This window comes from Buceros rhinoceros, unplaced genomic scaffold, assembly GCF_000710305.1.
Source record: "Buceros rhinoceros silvestris isolate BGI_N320 unplaced genomic scaffold, ASM71030v1 scaffold15727, whole genome shotgun sequence".
Classification (NCBI taxonomy): domain Eukaryota; kingdom Metazoa; phylum Chordata; class Aves; order Bucerotiformes; family Bucerotidae; genus Buceros; species Buceros rhinoceros.
The window spans coordinates 135,083-156,605 of record NW_010420683.1 but is presented as its reverse complement, the minus strand read 5'-3'; the positions used below and the strand labels follow the sequence as shown (position 1 = coordinate 156,605).

At 40.7% G+C, this 21,523-nt stretch overlaps 1 protein-coding gene across 1 annotated transcript in view; it reads left to right on the top strand.

Annotated features, from left to right (window-relative positions):
- The first annotated feature begins 3,123 nt into the window (after positions 1-3,123).
- Positions 3,124-21,523, top strand: part of CHST8 (carbohydrate (N-acetylgalactosamine 4-0) sulfotransferase 8) — a 128,433-nt gene continuing 110,033 nt past the window's right edge. The window contains exon 1 of the mRNA XM_010139397.1: positions 3,124-3,232. Coding sequence (XP_010137699.1) covers positions 3,124-3,232 — 109 coding nt within the window. The remainder of the gene's footprint in view (positions 3,233-21,523) is intronic.

The following is a 21,523-nucleotide window of genomic DNA, read 5'->3' as shown; positions in this document are numbered from 1 at the left end:
AAAATAATTACAGGAGAATACGGAGGGAAAAGCCTAGACCCATAATTTAAAGATCTCTGACACTGGTGTTTTGTTGAGAGGCAATAATTCTGTGGAGAGGAAAGAGGTTCTCTTCTTTATTCCTTCTCGGACTCCCTCTATATTCACTGCTTGCGAAGACATGTAAGGGCAACAGGCCATAAGCAGCAGTCTGTCTTTAGAGTTATGCCAGTGCACGATACGCTTTCAATCTCTGCTTTCATTTAGCTTTTGTTACTGCTGCATCTTGAGGTGTCCCAAAGACACTGCAATGCCTAACCTAAAATGGTATGTGATCCTGCACACAGTCATCTTACAGGATGTGGAATAATGTAAACATTATAGCTGTTAAAAACTGCTACTGTAGCATTTCTTGCGCTAATTAAAAACTGGCTAGGGATTGTCTGTCTTGATGCTGCCTCTACTTCAAACAAAAACATTTCAACACATCAAACCCAGGGAAAAAGGTTTAGCATTTTAAGCTAATAATTGTTTTAGAAACCCATATTTACTCAAGGGTATAACTCATTCAAAAAAGATCTTAAAACTCAGCATTAAGCCAATATAAAACCCTTGCTATTTAGGAGTGACGTTTTTAAGCTGCTTCTCTCTCAAATTATGATCAGGTGTTTCTTGCCAGCTCGCTCTCCCACCAGCTGCCAGGGTGTTCCCAAGAGAAGGGCAGTGCCGCCAACACCAGCCTAGGGGCTGGGAGACACTTCAACCCTCTGCTGCCTCACAACCTCTCTGTAAAATCTGGGGCAAGACACTTGCCTCATGGCTGTCCTCTAAAACTGGGATAGTAGCATTCTCCTCCCGTGAGCATGCGGAGAGCATAAATAGGTTACAGAAAGGGAAATGTTTGTATTAGGTAATCAAATACGATTCTTAGGAAGCTCTGAGAGGTTTTACAAAACAATGGTGTAATGTTGGTGCTGAACCAACCTTGCTACAGGTGGATTCAGTTCAAAGTACCCATTTATCCAAACCACTGACCACGTAGCACAAATTCTGCGGCAAACCAGAGAGAGGGTGGCTCATATTCCATAACTGTTTGCTTATAATAGCGTTGTTTGGAACTGTAACATGGTTGCTTTGAAGGCTAATCCTCCTTCTCTAATCTGACTCCCCTCGAGCTTTAGAGTTAGGATTTGACCCTTATATAATAAACACATATGCAAAATTCCATCCATACTACCTACACATGAACACAATAGGCACAGATGGACCTGCACAAGGATCCATAAGGATTCGCCAGTGCTGAAAAACTTGGTGGCATTTTCTTTCAGTTTTACTTTCGAAGGGGTGAGAAAGGTTTAAGGTGAAAAAATAATAAAGTTACACAGTTAATGTCTACCATAATTTTAAAAGAAAATAAAGCTGAATTTGCCTATGTATAGAGAGGACTCGAGTGTTCTGCATTCATTTAAGATACAAACATTCACCAGCATTCCTGGCCCAGAGCTCTGGCTGCTTTACACCCTGAATAAACATAGTCACCATTAAATAACCTTATCATCTAGAGTCACAAAAATGACTTCATCAGAACCACACAACTAGTGTTCTTTGGGGTATTTTAGAAATTTACATTACCAGTACACTGCAGAAAATTAAAAACCTTCTATCGAAACCATGAAAAGCAAACAAGTTGTCCCCCATACAAAACATTCCAGGCACATCTTTAAAGACTTTTCCTGGCAGAACTACTTTGCATTACCATCATTCCACAACCCATCCTCCCTGCAAGCTAACATTACACAGGCATTCTGCACTTAAAACCTCCATTGAAATCGAAGACCCTCACAAACCTTCCTCTAGACCAGGTCACAATTATAATTAGAAATATGAGAAAAACAAAGTGGTCGCTGTTCCTGTGGCCTGTTGCTGATCTCCCGCCTGAGCCCTTGCATTCAATAATTTGCTGGTAAGAAATCTGGTTACATTTTTGGGAACCTGTTCCACTGCCTGTAGTCTAATGCGCCATCCTTTGTGTTACTGAACAACATGGAACTAGCATAGCTGTGTGGCGAAAGCATTTATTTTGATTAATAAAGCCATGCAGCACTGCTAATGGTTTCCCTCTGGCTCCCATTCTTTCATTTTTTCAATTCTTAGTATCTTACCAGAACGGACATTGGTTCCAGCTGGACTATTCATGGACTTAAAGTGAAACCTTTGACTTAGGGCTGTGCTCAGCGAGGGGTTTAGAATGACACTCAACGTGCCCATCTGGGACTAGGGCTGCTGTTCTTTCACTGGGACTGTGCATAACGGCAAGTGTTAGAGCAAGCGGGGCAAATTTGCAGAACTGAGCCCAGAAACTCGCTGCAAGTTCCCAGGGGAGGAGAGGCAGCCGTGCCCATCGCTCCTGCAGAGACAGCCTGCTTGCTGCCCACGCTCTCCTCATGTTTTCTGCAAGCCAGTAACAGGAGGTCCAAGCACTGTGACCAGTAATTCCCTTGGAAATCAATCTGCCTGCAGAGCTTTTTCAACGGGTGGCACGGCGACCTGTGGTGCACTGGTTTAGTTCAGCTGTTTTTATCAAGGATGAAGCAGGCAGCCGCCAGTAGTTCATCCTCCTCTCGAGGTCTGACATGCAAGATGCAGCTCTTGTGATTGCTTCCCTCACTTTATGGTTCTCATATTGTTTAACCAGTGAAAAATAAGAAGTGACACATGCTTCACTTAAGCAAGCAAACAATTAAGAGAGGTTTCTGTGCAAATTACAGCCATGAGATGACCATTTTTCCCAAACTGTGCTTTTTAATGATATCCTACGTTTTCTTTCCAACATTAAAAACAGTGATATATAATTCAAGATAAACTGATGGGGCAGAAATTAACTTGATGACTGCAATTAACTGGACCAAAGAAATACTAGAGAAATCAGTAATTTGGTCTAAAAAGGGACTTAAATCTACTAATCTGCATTGAAAAAATAAATGCTTTATATGTTAAGTTTTAGGGGTTTGGTTTTTTACCTCTTGTAGACATATTACACCAGAATTCCAGATGAGAGGATGGGACTATGAGTGAAGAGTGTCCTGGAGATTGCGTGCAGTTCTTTTCCTGGGTCAGAACTGGATTGATCTGAGAACAATAATTATGAGGCTGACATGTATGTTCTCCTTCATCTTGCTGTTTGGAGCAGCTGGGCTCGTTGTCTTCATTCACCTGCAGGATCCAGAAGAAATAGTTCATCAGCAGATACCAGGTTAGCATTCCTATTTCTTTTTGACTCACTTGCTCTTTCATGTTCAATGTTTTGTACTTATGCCCTTGTCTTACATATTTCACAGAGTTTGCCTCAACAAAGGTAGGCAATTTTTTTAATGCAGGGTGTTTTGAAATCAATTAACAACTTATTAAAAAAAAAAAAAAAGAGGAGTTTGCTTAAAAAACAGTTCCAAGAACCAATTAACTGATTACGTGGGGATCTTTGCCAAGGAGCACAAGGTCCAACTGGATGGAGTTAATTTTCTGCTAAAGTTGAGACCAACTTCTGATACCAGCTATACCACTATAAATATGAAATGGAGAAACTTTGCTAGAAGTTCAGTTCTGCAAATACACGTCTCTAAATCTACTTTTGCCCGTATATATAGTACTCAGTATATCATGGAGATCTAAAATAAGAGATGCATAAACACAAGAAACATAAAATACATTGGGATGCATTCTTTGAAACATGGGTAAGTTCCATTAAACTTCTGATAACTTTCGTTCATACACATGCCATCTTCCTGTGTTACTGACTTTAAGCTGTGAAGAGCCACAAAGACCACATCAGCGTGAGAACTAGAAAACTGTGGGTTGAAACAGTGGTTTCCTTTTAAAGGAGGGGCACGCGAGAAGTTTGAAAAAGCACGATATCTTTTAATTTACCTGCAGTGGCTTTCTTTGACTAAGGCTGTAATGAAGGCTGGTTTATGCCAGTGCACACTCCAGCTCATAATAATGCCCCTGGGTGCTGAGGTTTGGTCACTGTGTTCAGTCACTGAAATTTTCCTTTGACTAAATACATGCTTTATAAAAAGTCTATTCAACTGACATCTTCATTGTACAATGAACATGACTGTGTATATTTTAAAGTATTACTAACATTTTTAAAGGAGCTAAATCCTAACACAGAGAACACTTAAATAATTACATTAAGTGCTAATTTCTGTGTCCAGGTTTATTAAGTGCTTATTTCCATGTCACTAGACAATCTGTACTTTAATGTTTATCATTTAGTCCAATTGCACACCAATTTTGAAAGCAGCCACTCAGCTGAAACTGCAGAAAAAATGAATCATCAGTGTTGTGCGAAGCCAAGAATTAACCAGTCCCTTCAGTGCTTTTGCAATTTATTTTGGTATACTTAGATGCAGAAGAGCTTACAGATTAAAACCAGCAGTACTGGTTACATTCAACTGAAATTAGACAGTAGACTGGAGTGACAGGAAAGATATATCAAGAGCAAATGCAGGAAGTACTCTAATGGATCTAAGAATCTGTAATTTTATATTGAAAATTTAATTCACTGCTCCTGTAAGAGAAGGAATTTCTAGTGGTGTCTCAAAACCAGTGAAATTTCTTCTCCATTTTTTCATTATTGGTCCCTCGACCTGCTGTAGCTCTGCTCTCTCAGCCACAAACCTCTTGAATGCTGACTGCTGGTTGCAGTACACTGTGAGGTGATTTTTGAGAGTGATATAACTGTAGAAGGGGACACCTAGGCATATTTAAGTAGAAAGGAGTTTGAACAGAGGTCCCACCCCCTGCAGGGAAACCCGCTCCCTAACCTACTTGATTGCTGAGGGTAGGGTTCTGCAGAGCTAAAACACGAACACCCCAATAGTGCTGTTACTGCCAAAGGTGTGTAATCAATTGCTAGATTTCCACATTCAATTACTATTTATGTTAACAGGAACCAGACTGTACCCTTGAGTAAAAGGTGCTCAGTACAATTACTCTTATTTCTGTTTGGCTGATTTTCATGGGCGTTAAGTGCTTTCAACTCCCAGTGGACTCAAACACTCCTCACATCTGCTGCTTCTGAAAATGATACCACTTATCTTTTTCATAAGCCACATATCAGGTGGCTTAAAGGACACAGGAAAAATACCCATTCATTTCATTAAAAAGAGAGGTAGGCATATTTCATCTCTAGACAGTCTCCTGTGAAAATCCGTCAATCACAAGTGACATTTTTGGCATCCTTTCCTTTCCCTGTGGAGAGTGTTTTTTCCCTAAAGGGCCTGTTTCTAACGGAGATTGGATATTGCTATAATTCACTTGTCTGATTGCCCCTCAATAAAACTGAACAAACGCATGTGTCATTAAGCTACTTGGGACAACAGGTTCTAGAGGGCAAAGTTTTACTGGATTAGCCTTTGCTTTTCTATTTCCCATGTAGTTACTATGTAGTCAAATGTATTTGCTAGATGCTGGAATCTCATCAGGAAGGCTGAAGAAAAGTCAGTAACGTTTATTTTCCACTGAAAAGCAGCATAGTAGAGTTTTGCATGGTCCAGAAGGACATTTTTCATTGTTAGTACATTCAGTCATCTTTAATTTAAGATAGTATAACTTATGAAACAAGATTAATAAAAATACTTTGGTACTTTAGTTTTATCTGTCTGTTCTGGAAATTGCTCTTGATTGTTTTAGTTCTAGCAAGCATGATGGTAAGACCTTGATGTACTACTTAAACCAGGATAAAATCCACAGTCATAAAACTTTAAGTAATGCTTACATTACTTTCACTAAGCAAAGTACTCCTGACAGTAGCTGTTTGTGTTGATTTGTTACTATTCATTTATTCTTTCCCTGAGCTTCACATTGCTACCTAATTGTGATGCTGTACCGAGAAAGCAATATCAAAGTAATTTTCCACAACATTAGTTACAATTTTCTTCTGATCTTTCAACTGAAACAATCCCATCCTGTTGGCTTCTGTGAGCACATAAACCTTGATTTCATTTATCTGTTGGAAACCAGCGCTTACAAAGTATATGTGCTCAGGATAGCGGGTGTCAAGCCTTTTTACCTGATTGACAAACATGGTGTCTGTGTAGTTTTATTTATATAATGCACATGACTCTGAGCAGATATATTTAAGTCCGACAGCCATTTAGGGTGGGCACAACAGATTTCCCAAGACAAAATATTAAACTCACTAAATATTCCCGTGGTCATTAAAGAGACAATAACCTTACCTATGACAGTCATTTCCTCAGCACCTATGAAGAGTGTTATTACTACAGAGAATGCAGGATAAAGCGGGGGGTGTTGGGAAGGGGTATGAATGATGGTCAGACACTGTACAGAAATGCAATGCTCTTCCCTGTGTAATTGTGTAAAAGGTGGCTTCTGCAGCAATCCTACCATTATTCTGAAACAGAGTAAAGGATTTCTTCTGGGTAAGTCAAGCACATTCACACACGGTACACATGAAAATTTAATACATAGATCCTCATCCTAATGCTACTGACTCCTGAATGTATAAATCTCCTGTCAGTGATAGAATATTAAACGTGCAAAAACTTCATGGTCACTAAACGTGCAGCCACTCCACCGCTGTTTGTCCTGGAACCACAAAAGCAGCTGGGAAGAGGCCTGTCCAGCCCTGTGGTTACCAGGAGGCTTCTTCAGGGTACGGTCACACACCATCTCTCCTAGGGTTTACAGTGAAAGAGATGATAGGGCTAACAAGCACCTTTACAACCTTGGCCAGGGCCACTGCAGTTTGTCATCACTGACACACAGAGAACTTGGATTTGTGAGAGCTGCGATTGGGTGGTACAAGAGAGAGCAACTTGGGCAAAGGTCAGCAAGGGAGAGAAGAGTCTAGAGGATGCAACCCATCCTGACAGCTCAGCTCTGAGACAGGTTTCAGATGCCTCCACAAACTTCCGAGTGCAGACCAGCCAGTGCGTGGGCTGGAGACAGGGATGTGATCATGGATAGCAGGTGGCCAGGTGAAGTCAGGAGTACCAGGACCACTGCTTCCGAGCTGCACCCGGGATAAGGCATCTACAGCCACTCTGCCATATCTATAGCTGTACTTAAGACCATGTGCTCTGTGGACTTCAGTCACAAGAGACTACTCTAATAGGAGGTTTTGCCAAGTAAAAACTAGGGGAAGTATTAACATTCTTATAGTCATGTAGCAAAATTCTCTCTATGTCACGAATATGTCCGTGGGAAAAAAATATTGTGTTTTTGCCATGTGGCTACTGAATTCACAAAGCCATAAGAGTTTTCAGTTAGAACTTTTAAGATTAATATATATGGACATGTACTCCTCTAGGAGTTGGTACAAAGGATCTCAAAAGATGCATGTTGTGAAAGCTCCAAAAGGGTGAAAAAAGGGAGTAGAATGGAAATGGCTTTGCACTCTGTCTATATCAGAATTTGAAAGTCAAGTATGAATATAACGAAGCCTGAAACTCGTCTGACCGAGAGTCTGCAGTGATTGCTGTCCTTACCTCATCTACCAGTTTCTAACATAGTACTATCATCATCTTTATTTTCTGCTTTACTAAGGGTGTGATGGGGAGGAGAGGGAGGAAGGGGAGGTGACAGTTTGAAGGGTCGACCCGAGAATGCTATTGCGAACTTGACGGCACAAGGGAGACAGTGCAGAAATCTGACTGTATATTGCAGTAGCCTTCAAGCAAATACCAATATCATAGCTATACCAAAATTTTCTTAATTACTTATTCAGAGCACATACACCTTGTTACTCACAAATTCCAGTCCTATGCACATCTCCACGTTCACTGTACATTTCCTTAATACTATCCTAGTGCACAACGTGCCACTTGTTTGTCATACTGGAAACTTTTTATAAATACAATTGAAAATGAACCAACATCATATATAATATCAGAAGTAATTTTCCTACAATTTGCAACTTCTCTTTATAAACTGGAAGCCATTTAATCCACTTCTCAACTAATAGCATCAGCAGAAATCATGAACAAAAGAACCTGGTGACTGTAGCGAGGCGAGTGTGCTCTTTTCAGGCAGAAGCAGCACACTGTTTTGTGTGTAGGGTAGCTTCCACCAGCTCGAGAGGGGATGAACCTTCTGCAGTCTCATCCTCTGGGTTGACTTTAGCTAAACTTCCCCCAGCAAAGAACTTCCCTGAGTGCAGACTAGTTCCCAGCAGTCTGCAGTTACTGGGAACAAAAGAAAAAGATCTATTTCCTTGTCTACTGAGGCAAGACTCTTATAAGGGAAACGTGGACTTATGAGTATGATATTCCCTTCTCTGTTGCTGGTCTGAAATGATTGCGGTTTAGACTGACTGTGACTGTGAACCTGGTTATTTTTTTACACTGAAAAGAAGTTCTGGCAACAACTTCATCAGTCTACTGCTATAGGGAGAGCAAACGTGGTCCAGAAGGTAACAAAGGAAACCCTACCAGGGTTTTTTCATGCTTTCATGACCGTGCCATAACCTTCGCAGTCTTATGAAGAAATGCAGCATTTACTTATGACGTGGTATTGAGAGAGCACTACTTACTTTTTACTTTTTTTTTACAGTTTCTGTTAAAATGCTTAAGCCTAAAGACCATTAAAGCAAATACCAAAGCTCTTGAGCTGTAGAATCACAGGCCAGCATTTATAGGACCAGTATTTCCTGTGAACCATCAGCAAGTGCTTCACAGGAGTCAGAGCACTTTGGTGTTAGACTGCAGAGTTGGGATCCAAAGCTGCTGCCGTTTGTCCCTGTCCTGTCCTACAGCTCACAGGTTGTGCTGTATTGTGTTAAGTCAGGCAATTCACCTGCTAAATGCTTCCAACTATTATAAAGGGGGTTCTCTGCAGGGCATTCAAGGTACCTAGGGACTGCGAGATCCTACAACAAAAATGCAAGACCAAACCATGTCAACTGTGATATTATCACAAAGCCCAGTGCATTACTAGCGGCAGTAATAATCCTGCTGCAGTGGTGCACACACACATCAGACAACCGAACCAGATCCACTGCCCGTTTATCTGACGGCATAAAGGCCGTGTCACCTCATCCCAAGTGTATTTATCAGCATAAAACCAGAGTAAGGTAGTGCTAAATCACTCACATAGTGCAGCTTCCACTTCCACAAATTTCCCTGCCTATCCTTTATTTTCCTGGGAGCATTTTTTCTCAGGTACTGACTGGCTAAAGTAAAAGGTTTGATATTTCTTTTAAAGCCCACTTTTAAAAACTGTCAGAGGTTGACACTTCTTTGTTGCGTCTGGCAAAATAAAAAGTGACCTGCCATCTCAGAGCTGCATCCGTTTATGGTGCTTGGCAACATATCACAGGCAAAACTCGGCTGCACAGTGACATGCCAGACGACTCTCAGAACAGCAGCTTTATGAAAGTATATTACCAGGGCACAAGCCTGGTTGCTTCTTAGATTCCTCTGGAAATTTGCAGAGGCATTACAGAAATGGGCAAAAGCTTATCAGCAGGCTTTAATTTCACATCAAAACATTTATTCTAAATATAAGGTTATATTGAATTTTTCATAGAAAATCTGTCAGTACTAGAAAGCCTCCTTCCATATGTCAGCCATCATTCAGTTTGCTTTATTTTTAAAACTCGATACCACACTGAGGAGCTTAGGTAAGTTTAAAATACTTTTTATGCCATTTGAAACATGTTTTATAATATATGTTTCCATTTCTCCAAGTTATTAACATTCCCCAAAAAGCTTAACCCAAACTTCCTCTCTCCAGCAATATCATCCTTTTTCATTCAGTAAACATTAATTTTCCTTTCATGATTCTAGTGGAGCTTGAAATTAAAGGCGGCTTTCTTCTCTATTATGGCTTGCTTTATGTATCAGCATCAAAACTGCCAGTTAACTACTGCTTTAGCACCAGTCAAGAGACCATAAAAAGCCAAATAATTGATCTAGAATAGGCCCTACAAAAGAGCAACTTCTTGTGGACATCTTTATAATTTTCTCCAAATTAATAAACTATCTATTTTTGAACATAAGTGTCTGGTTTTGGATCTGTCACCACTCGACATACACAAGGTGATTAACGGATTTTAATCTCATTCTGTACAGGCCCTATCCTGCAAGACAGTAGCTCATAGCATCAGCGCGGAGAAGCATTTCAGTAGCAACTAAGTAGCTCGGCTCTTAGCTCTGCTGTGATGCCTGAAGTGCTCTGCTGCCCGAGGGTCAGAATGTTCATCGTCTTGTAAAATTAAGTCCCATCTTTGTCCCTTTTTGATCTCAGCCACTTTGGGAGACCTGTGTAGTGATTAAGGGGGAAAATGCTCCAGCCAGGTCCTTCCTCTGTTGCCACTTCTGCACACCCTGCACATCAGGGCAATTCAGATACGCTCTTTCCACTTTTCTCAGAATCACCATCCGCTGGCTGATCATACCTACAGAAATGGAGCCTTTTGGGACTTCTGCTCCTGCTTTTCAGTTGGAAACCACATTTTCTCATAAAAACTCTTTGAGGGATTGGATGTCTGATGTTTTGCTCTTTGTAGTGCATTGACCAAGAGATGAGTGTTTACAGACTCCAGGTATCGCTAACCAATGAAAGCAAAACATGCTGCGCCTCCGAGTGTGTACGCGCATACACAAGGAGAGTTACACAGCCTGGGAGGACATCAAGGGACATCAAGTCCCTTTATGGAGCAGTGGGAACTGAACAGCCTTGGCAGAGAAGAAAGAGCAGGTTACAAATGAAATTCCTCACCCGTCAAGAAGGCGCCTGTGCTCCAGTGCCCTGCTCCTTCTCTATTCTAATTCATTTACCTTTCTCTTTCTGTTTGGCACAACAATCGGCAGTGCTGAGCATTCGGTAGTGGTGACACAGATAATGCTTGGGACAAGGAAAGGCATATTTGGCTTTAGAATTATTTTAGCCTTCAATTCACAGGAATCTTCAGAAGGCCGGCACCCACTGCAGTCAGAGTGGCTGACTTGGAAGCAGAGGAGGCACACAAATATTTATTCTTGTGCCCAGGAGGACAGGAAAGTACAAGCCTAAACAGAGAAAACCAGTCATTTATCCAGTGGCTTGAGAGGGTGGGAAGGGAGACTCCTTTTTGCAAGCTGTAGGTAGCACACAACAGCCAAGATCCTACACGCTAGTTGCCAGCTTGTTGCACTTTTTTTTCCTTGACTTGTTTGACTTGACTTTATTTGTTAACAAAGTTCTGCACAGCTTAATGCCCCTAAGTTAAACCCCAGGAGAAATTACAGACAGCAATCACTGCTGCTCTGTGTGGACCAAATGCAGCTTTAATTGGGTCCTCCTAATAGTATGTGCAGCTGCTAGGAAAAACACGAGGATGCTTATCTCATACAAGAAAACAAATTCCTCTCACTATTCCATTGTAAACAAATGAAAAGGTGTCTACACAAATAGTCAAAAAAGTAAATGTATATACCTGCAGGTACATACTATGAATTTTATGCCATAGCAAAGCAATTCTGTGCTCACCGAGACTTTAATGTAAGTTCACTGTAATTGTTTAAAACTCATCCTAAAGACTTCGATGAGAGCTTAAGCAGGGCTGGGATACCATTCACAAGCTCAAAACAAACATCAGCACCTCAGCCACCAAGTTCACTCAGGTACCGTGAACAGCCAAGATTAATAGCAGAAACCAATCAACTGGGGTCTTTTATAGGCTGTTAAATTGAAACCTGCCCCTCCATTCATTTAGCTCAAGAGATGTTATTATCTTGTAAACAGGAGGCATCCTTAAGTCACTACCTAATTAAAATTCCAATTATTCTGCATTTATGAGCTGCTCATTCTCATAATATTGAAAGGAATTGAGTTACTAAAGAATGTACAAAGTCAGGTATTGTTTAACACCTCTATATTGATGATGTGCTGCATGTTAATCAGTCATGTCACTGCCAGTTCCAGTAGCATATTTCACCAATATCTGCAGAATGCTTCCTGGGATGATTTATATTTTGTAGAAAAAAACCAAAATGAACAGACCTTAGGAAACCATTATAACAGCGTTAGGAAAGAAAAGCATGTAAACAGGAGAGAACAGAACAAAAAGATGTGTGCAGCACACAAAGGAGAATGGTAGGAAAACAGGTCTGAGAAACAAAAGTTGGGGTAATTTCCTTTTCTGTTCTTCACATTTGAAATTATTTCATGACAAGAGCTTTGGAGGTTTTTTGTAGCAAAACATCCAGAGAGATTGGTTCTGCTACATACTTTAAACATTTTTTAAAAGGAAAATTAAAAAATATTAATACCAAAATGTTTACTTCGAGTGTAACAGAAAATTTATGGCAGTTTTATAATTCATGTTAATAGACAATGGGCCCAGAATCAGTGTGACTGAAGTTCTCAGGAGTGCTAAAATGGAGACAAGGGAAGTAATAAGGAAAATGAATATTTCCCACAGTAAATTTACAAGCTTAGAAAGAACACCTTAGATTTTTAAAAGAACTAAATATTTCTAATGAACAATAATGACCTAATTATATTACACTTCCACATACAAATCTTTGAGATATAATGTGTTCTTAATGTCTACACATTTCCATCCTTCCACGTTCTTCCTCTTGCTTGTTTCCAGAGATCAAATTACATATTCAGTATATTCTGATTGTTCTCTGCCTTTTCCTCTAAAGGCACTGGCTTCACTTCTTAATTGAGACCCAGTGGAGATAAGTTCACCACAACATAATTTAATCAACTAGAGAAGAGTTACCTTTTACTGCATGAGGCATCAAGCTGCATGACAGAGGAAGAGTATCTCCTAGGTGATGTTTCATGAGACAATAATTAACTAAGACATCTCCTAAAATAATACTACACCCACACAAATACAGCCTTTTCCCCAAATAAATTGAAGCAAGTCAATAAGCTAAGGACACAGTTCCTAAAAGGCCTTCAGTGACACAATTTCTTTCCTCCATGAAATCACAGATTAGTAAACAGAAACCTACAGTAGAGACGAGTGAATTTTACTTTTCCCCCTTCACCTTCAAAGGCTGTATTGTACTTGATTTACTCTTCGCATTTGGCACATCTTGGATGTACCATCACCCCAGTCCCTTCCAAGCGTGAAGAATATTTTCCTTTTTGCTCTGAATGATTTTGAGCAGATCATCAGCAGTCGTCTCACCGCACACAGCTGTCATCTCGGCACCTCCTGCCCACTTCAGGGCTTTGGGGAGAAACTTCTGCAGCATTGGCCTCGCTGTATTTTTTTGTTATTTACTTATATTTTTGGGTAGGGGTAAAAAGGATGACTTTTAAACATTTCACATGACGCAGCCCGGGGAACAGGACTGGGACACCTGCAGCTCCCCCTCTCAGGGAAACTGCAGACAGCGCACTGCCATCCTTCACGTCCCTCATCCAAGTATGCTGCTTCTAGCCCTGTCCCTACTCCGAGTCACAAAGGCATCCTTCTGTCCCTTGATCTTTGTCTATTTTTGTTGCAATTTAATGTTAATTAGATTTTAACTTCCTCAGATTAAGGTGTGTGAATTAAATGCTGGCTCCTACTGCATTCAGAAGGTGCGTGTATTTATAGGCATTTTTACAGCGTTCAGCCACTTTGATCACAGCCCTCCATGCCACCACAAACAGATAGTCATTTGTTTATACTAAAAGATGCTTCACAAAGAACTGCTGAGATGGCATTTTAAGAATTCTGAATATTTTAATATTCATTAATTAAATGTTTCTGATTTTCTGTCCTTTTAGCAACTAATCATTGATGCTGTAAAAACATTCAAGTGAAGGGAAAATTGTTAATATTCCGAGAGAAACCCTATTTGCTACGAGAGCAGCTCTAATTAGCAAGACAAGCCATCTTCTTGTAGTCATTTAGAGGAATCAGAAGCAAGCACAGCAACACAGGTCTTGATAGAGGCAAAATATTTACCACCTTCTGTCTCACTGGAGAAGGTGCCCAGAGTGGAGGCTTACTGTGGGAAAACACAATTCTGTTTCCTGACTTTTGACTTTGCTCCCCAAACAAAGCACCGATCACATCTGTTGCATTTAACAACTGCATCTGCTTGGCCTAGTTGTGTGAATCTGTCTCTATTTTTTTTACCTAGCAATCTCAAACATTCTTTGGTAGGAATTTCACAAAACAAAGGTTTCTTGAATGCATAGCAGCGTTTGGGTTGCTGTGTCCACCTTGTCCACAGCTGTGGCTCAGCTGCAGAGCTCCTCTGAGGGAAAAGGACACTCAGGTGAGGGTGATAATGTTCCTCTGATAATGTTGCTGTCACAAGGAGGAGGAAATTGGTGTAGCCTAATAAATACAGACTTCACAGTCAAAGCAAACTCTCTGCTAAATAGCAGATTGCAGTCGTGGGGTAGGAATGACTGGCTCCTGCTGGGCTGCTGCCACAGACAAAAGCAATGTCCAAGCTGAAAAGTGACACGGTCTGATAGTATCGTGGACAGAAAGCATCACAGCATCCAGCTGCTGTAATACAGCATTCAGCACAACGTTCACATTGCCATGATGTTTTGCCCTGGGCAGAATGGACTACATCATGACCTTAGGCCAGCGAAGGCATGTCCAGCTGCAGCCAGACCTGATGGCTCAGTGCCACCGAGAGGCGGTGGCCAGGTCAGGCAGAAAACCTGCATGCAAAATATAGGGCAACAGTTCTACCCCACACCTTCAAGCTTTGTTATCTCTCCATACTATTTGAATGCACGGAGCTAAAGCGCCCCTCTCTCCCTTGTCAACAGGCCTTCACTGAGCTCAATGAGTTCATTGAAGAGAGCTGATTGATTTAGGTGGTCCCTTTTCTCTGCAACACGTTTAATAACTGCACAATTCTCTTGGCAAGATCAGGTCCTAAAGATGATAGGGTTTTTATCCCTCGGTGTAGAAGTAGCAATAAAAATGGACTGGAAGTCTCTCCATCCTCACAGTGGGCCACTGTGGTGTCAGATATAACTCGACGAGACAGCCGATACCAGCAGGATTCTCAGATGCTGTGAAGGTGATACAAAATGCTTCTTCAAATCAAATTTATCATGTAGGTTATCTCTAGTAAAGGGAAAAAACTCTTCTAGATTTATTCTTTGCATTTCCTGGGTTTAATACATTGCAGTTTGTTTTTTAAAAATTAATGCTCAAAAGCTACTGAAATGTTTGGCAGTTGGCACGTTACTCAGCAAGGCTGTATCGTGACTGCCATGTGTAAACGCCAAATAGCTTGTGTCACTGGCTGGCCGCGATAAACCAAGAGTTTAAAACAAATACCACTCAAGCTTATCTACCGGTGCTACTGCTTATATTCAATCAATAGTCTGGGACGGTGTCATCTGATAATGCTCTTCGAGGTCCAGGGGAAGCTTTCTCACCACTGGACAGGTGGTGAACACTCTCTATTCTTCCTTCAAACAGGTGATTTGAAAAGTAGGGTTTCAATCAAAAATTATCTTTCTAAATTAATATATTTGAAATGTAAATATTTCAAAATTTTATTTCTCGGGGGCAAAAAAAAGAGAAGTTTAAAACACATCCAAAACATAATGAAACTTTGTGGATTAAACAAAATGATCCACACTGAAAGGTAAGCAATACTGCAGTGGAGAAAAAAAAAATCTTAATTTATTCTTTTTCGCTACTTTTTTAATTTTAGCTACCAATCCAAAATGTTGACATAGTCTGCTTAAGTGGCATTTCAATGGAAATCTAATATTTATAAAGCAAACCATTGACCTCTTCTAGTCATGTCATTAAATACAACTTGCTCTCCTGCTACGGTGAGCTCTTGTCTCTACTTTCCATGATGCACAAGCAAAGAATTTTGCAGACCTATCTGATACAAAGTGGGAGATGTAAAAATGTGACATTTTTAGTTAAAGAACTTTATTAAGGTAAACATATATTCCCTTCCTCAAACGTTCTAGTTCTAAACAAAATAATTCCTGCCAAAGGAATTTTTTTTTCATGAAACGTGTACCAAAAAACCTAAGCCCAACTATCGTAACACCAACCACTGCACTGCCGCTGCGGAGCCACCTTCCCACCAGCGCCTATTTTCAAAAGCCAAAAGCTAATTCCCACATACATGCATACACAAAAACTAATGAACTCCATCACACAACTTCAAAATATTTATCCAAAGCTTTATAGAGAGGATAATAGTTTTTTAAGAACCAGATTAATTTACCGAACTGAAGACTATTAACATGATATGCTAATGACTCTGCATTTAATAAGATACATATCCATTCCAATTCTCTGTACCTTTCTGTCAACACAGCATATTGCAAAAATGAACCATCGAGACCGCAGTTTAATCTGATATAAAATCAAATGATCCATGCTAACAAGACAATTAAATAACTGTCGGAAAGTACAGAAAAAATTATCAGAAGTTCACCAGATGTAAACTGGTTTTGAATAATGTGAAAGCACAATTACACAGAATGCAAGCCGAAAATTGGTACTCTGATTAAAATAATATGAGTGGTAAATTAGGCACCAATTTTATTATGAAAGATTCTAGCTCAGGTGCTTCAAATAAGAAATAAAACTTGCAAATTACATGCTGTTTATGTTGGCCTGTTGAAAATTACTGGAGAGTGCGTTACAAAGAAATTAGCATTTGGAAAGGTTATTTGAAGGCAGTAACATTTAAAATTATGACAGCTGGTTTTCTGCTGGACATGGGGAATAAAATGATGCACCACATATGTTACACAGAGGTCTAGTAGATACTGTTTTCTACAACAAAACATTACCATGCAATGGGTGCAGACCACGGGAATTAAACCTGACACTTAAAATTCCACAGCTTCTAGCTAGTGATATTGTATACCTACAGTCTGCTGATGCAATGCAGGGATTTCTCCCCAGAAAAATTTTATTCCAGAGGCAATGTGTACAGAGTCTTGTACAGCTCCCTCATAGGCACATTTCTTGACTTTACTTTTGCAAAAACAGCCCAGGCGTTGGATGCTCAGAAGCACTGTGGAGCTGATCAGGAGCACAGCTCTGGCGTCCCTGTTTCTGCCTCTCCACAACCACTTTAGTGCGCTAACGGTTGGTGAGTCAATGTGGTCTGTGGACACCTGGAAATCCACGGAGTGCTTTTAATGCAACTAAAAGGTCCAAAAAAAAAAAAAAGGTAATAAAAGTAGGCTTACATGTAGCAAACCTCAGTAGAAAGAAGTCTATATGTCCTCTTTATATTTTAGAACAATTTTAGAGGCTCACAGACTTAATGAAGATTGAAACTACTGTTTTAAAGGTATAATTACCAGAAATGCACTTAAAGCTATACATTTGGGTTGAACTGCAGAACAGAAATTTTCCCTCCAAAATACAGTCCTTCCTGGGTGTGCAGCATTAGGAGTGCTCCAAACCAGATACAAATAACCACACAGCTGAAAAATTGGATAACCTCAGTGGGCCAGCAGAGGAGTAGGGTCAGCAGTAAAAGTGCCTGCAAGAGCAAACAGCCCTTTCTGCAGCCCCACTCAGCTTCAAGAGGAAAAAAACCAAACAAAACCAGCACCACATTTCTTCAGAAGCCACACAATATTTGCACTGCCTTTATTCAGGGAGCTTTTGAGGATGACTTCTCGCAGCTCCTCTTTCCCCCCACCATAGTTACCAGTAGCGCTTATCCATCACACCAGGAGTGAGCAGCGCTGCGTACAATTCCATAGGGGCCAGACACAGAGAAGCAGCACGTTAGATACACTCCAGCTGTTCACAACAACCACATTTAACCCTCCTTGCAAACGTATATCTTTCAGATCTCTTCTTCTAACATTTATTTACATATCTGAAACAACAGAAAGGGAAAGATATATCTGGGGAAACAGCCAAAGCTTCAGTCGGAAACAGCCAAAGCTTCAGTCAGAAACAGCCAAAGCTTCAGTCTCTCTGTTTGGTACAATATTCACAACAGAAAGGGAAAGATATATCTGGGGAAACAGCCAAAGCTTCAGTCGGAAACAGCCAAAGCTTCAGTCAGAAACAGCCAAAGCTTCAGTCTCTCTGTTTGGTACAATATTCAACTTAAAAAAAAAAAAAAAAAAAAAGCAGAACTAATACATGTAGGCCTCTGCTACAGCTGACAGCAACCTCATCCTTTAAGTTGCAGTACAGTTCAGTCACTATCCCTCCACCCCTTATAGAAGTGAGTGTGACTGGACAGTATCCTGCAATGCTACAGGCAAGTTAGAGTCTTCCCACGTAAACACCCAGAAGTGCCAGTGGTCAGTTGTAGCAGGTTCCAACAACACCTCTGCTTTCACCCTTTCGGTGCGCTGGGTGCATGGATCTTTCTGGGATTGCTGTTTCCACTCATACACATAAATAGCTCGTTTGCTCAATGGTTCTGTTAGCTTCTAATGCAGGTGAACATTCCTGTACATATGTGCTTTAAAAATACCTTTAGAAAACCTGATTCAAAGACCACTGAAGTCACTAGGAACTTTTCCATTGACTTGCTTTGGATTGTGTTCCAAGTACTTATCAGTCCCTCTAGCCTCTGTGCTTCAGTAGAGTTGAACTCAGCTTACTAAAGATGATACTCTGCTTTTTTCCTATTACTGGTTAAAATTCATATTCACAGTGCAGCACTTTGAATCAGAGGTTTTCCCCAGATGCTTCTGATGCTTATCCTCCTTTGTTAAAGAGAATGCTCCTTCATATAACAGAGCTGGTAGCCTCTATTCAAACCGACCATGCTGCAAAGAATGATGTTGTCAGACAGACTGATCCTTCTCCAATAGCTTTTGCAGCACTTTTGTTACAAAGATGTTAAAGATAACATGGAAGAGAAAAGGAACAGATTTAGAGTCTTGTGATAACAAAATACAAAGCCTGACAAAGGATCATAACACGGTAATTGAAAGAGCTACTGAAAAAGTGTATTCTGGGCTTTGGGGAAAACTAAGGGAAAAAAGAGTAATGTAGGCTGTGAAAAAATAAATAGATTTTTGTGGAAAAGGATATTAATTTTTGAAGGACAATTAGTTAATTGTTTTGTTTCATTGTTGTAATTGAGATTTAATTGTGGTAACTGGAAAGAGTATCAGCCCAAGACAGCACACCTCCAGGAGTCTGAGCCCCCAGCTCACAATTAAGTTAATCCAGAGAACTACTAAGTACAATAAAAGACAGAGAATAGCATGTGCATCATGGGAACAGAGTTTTACAGCAGTTATTCTAGCTCTGTGAAATAGAAATTATAATGAACAGATTTTAAAATTGAGAGTACTTAGTAACATCATGCTAATTTAACATTGTGGTATGGTCAAGGTTCGTATGTAGACTGTTAGGTGGCATCTTCCAAAGCAACAACAGAAGATCTCAATCTTTCACTATTAAAATTTAACTGGTAACTACATGGGTAGCAAATTTACACTAGTGCTAAATAGTTTGCAGAACTTTAAGTGCTGTGGTAAGTAACATAAAGAAGAACTAGTTAAATATACAGGTGTCAAAGTACAAGATTTATTACACAAACTACACATCCAAAGACAGTTTATGCAAGGCTGCAAGGGATTCTTCTAATTTGTACCACCACCCTTCATGGAAATTTTTCTATGCCCCAACTAAACAGAAAGTACAGGTTGCCCTTATTTTCATTAGATTTCATATTTCTTGGAGTCAACTTTTTTCCTATTAGAAAGAAAAAAAAAACAAAGAACCCCAAAACCAAACCAAACAAGAAGCCCTATGACGGTACTACCTACTGTTAAATCCAATCTGGATTTCCTCATTGCCCAGTAACTGCCACACTCTTCAGCGTGCCAAAGTATTGTAGTCTGCAGCACCCTTATAATTAAACACCTATCATAGTGAAGAGCATGTACCAGAGTTGAGGATTAGGTGATTTTATTCCTGTAATAGGATTTGCCTGCTAATTGTCACTGAAATGACAGCAGCTTCTGTTAACAGGAGCATAGGAATTGCCCTGGTGGCTCAGATCAGCAGCCCATTTATCCATTAAAACATCCTGTTTTGGATGGACATATGCTATGATTTAGAGGAAAATGAAAGGTAGTTTGCTATGGAATAAAATACTACCAGGTAAAGTTTCTTCAATATTCTCATTAGTAAAAGATAGGTTATGTCCTAACCCAGGAGCACTCATATTTCTTACAAAGATCCTTTTACTTTGGCAAAGAAGCCCAATCTTTTTAACTTATCTTCATAAATTTCTCTTTCTGTGACTGCCAAACAATCTCATAACTCAGAAGAGCCTGATGCCTCCTCTTCTTCATTTGAGTTTGCTTGCAGCATCACGGTCATGCCCAGAGCAACTCCTGCCTTGCATGGTTAGAGCTTCAGGGAGGATAAAGAACAGAAATTAACGGGTTCAAACAGATCAGAAATGTGTGACACGGTGGTGCAAAATAGTATGAGGTTCAACAAGGCCTTGTGCCATGTCCTGCACTTGGGCCACAACAACCCCCTGCACTGCTGCAAGGCTTGGGGAAGAGTGGCTGGAAAGATGCCCAGTGGAAAAGGACCTGGGGGCTTGGTCAACAGCTGATTGAACATGAGCCAGCAGGGTGCCCAGGTGGCCAAGAAGGCCAATGGCATCCTGGCTTGTATCAGCAATAGTGTGGCCAGCAGGAGCAGGGAAGCGATTGTTCCTCTGTACTCAGCATGGATGAGGCCACATCTGGAGTACTGTGTCCATTTCTGGGCCCTTCACTACAAGAAGGACATTGAGGTGCTGGAGCAGGTTCAGAGTAGGGCAGTGAAGCTGGCGAAAGGTTAAAAGCACAAGTCCTGTGAGGAGTGGCTGAGGGAACTGGGGTGTTTAGCATGGAGAGAAGGAGACTCAGGGGAGACCTTATCATGCTCTACAATCTACCTGAAAGGAAGCTGGAACGAGGTGGGGGTCAGTCTCTTCTCTGATGTAACAAGAAATAGGATAAAAGGAAATGGCCTCAAGTTGCGCCAGTGGATGTTTAGGCTGGATATTAGGAACGATTTCTTTACAGAAAGGGTTGTGAAGCACTGGAACAGGCTGCCCAGGGAAGGGGTGGAGTCCATTCCTGGAGGTATTTAAAGACTTGTAGATGTGATGCTGAGAGACATTTAGTGGTGACTTGGTGGTGCTGGGTCAATGGTTGGACTTGATGATCTTGAATGTCTCTTCCAACCAAACTGATTCTGATTCTGTGAAAAAGTGAGGTGCATAGAGAAGACCCTTCCCTAGACCTTGTTGCTGAAATCATCAAGCTTTGGGATCAGTTCAAGAAATCCTGGAATTCACAAGACAACAGCAATGGCAGCGGGAATTGCAACTGAATTCAGTGGTAACCCTCACTGACTTTAGGAGAACATGCTCAAATCTTCAAGCAGGGCTGTCAAGAAAGATGTAAGCTACAGCAGTTTCCCTGGGCAGCTTCCCAGTAGCAAGGGATCCAGAAGGAACAAAGAACCACCACCACGGCTGTATCAGCAGGGTCCTGCCCTGACTGCCTGTAATGTGCACAAAAAGATGGTACTGAGGAGGGAGAGGAATGGAGGTGGGTGATGCAAGAAGAGCGG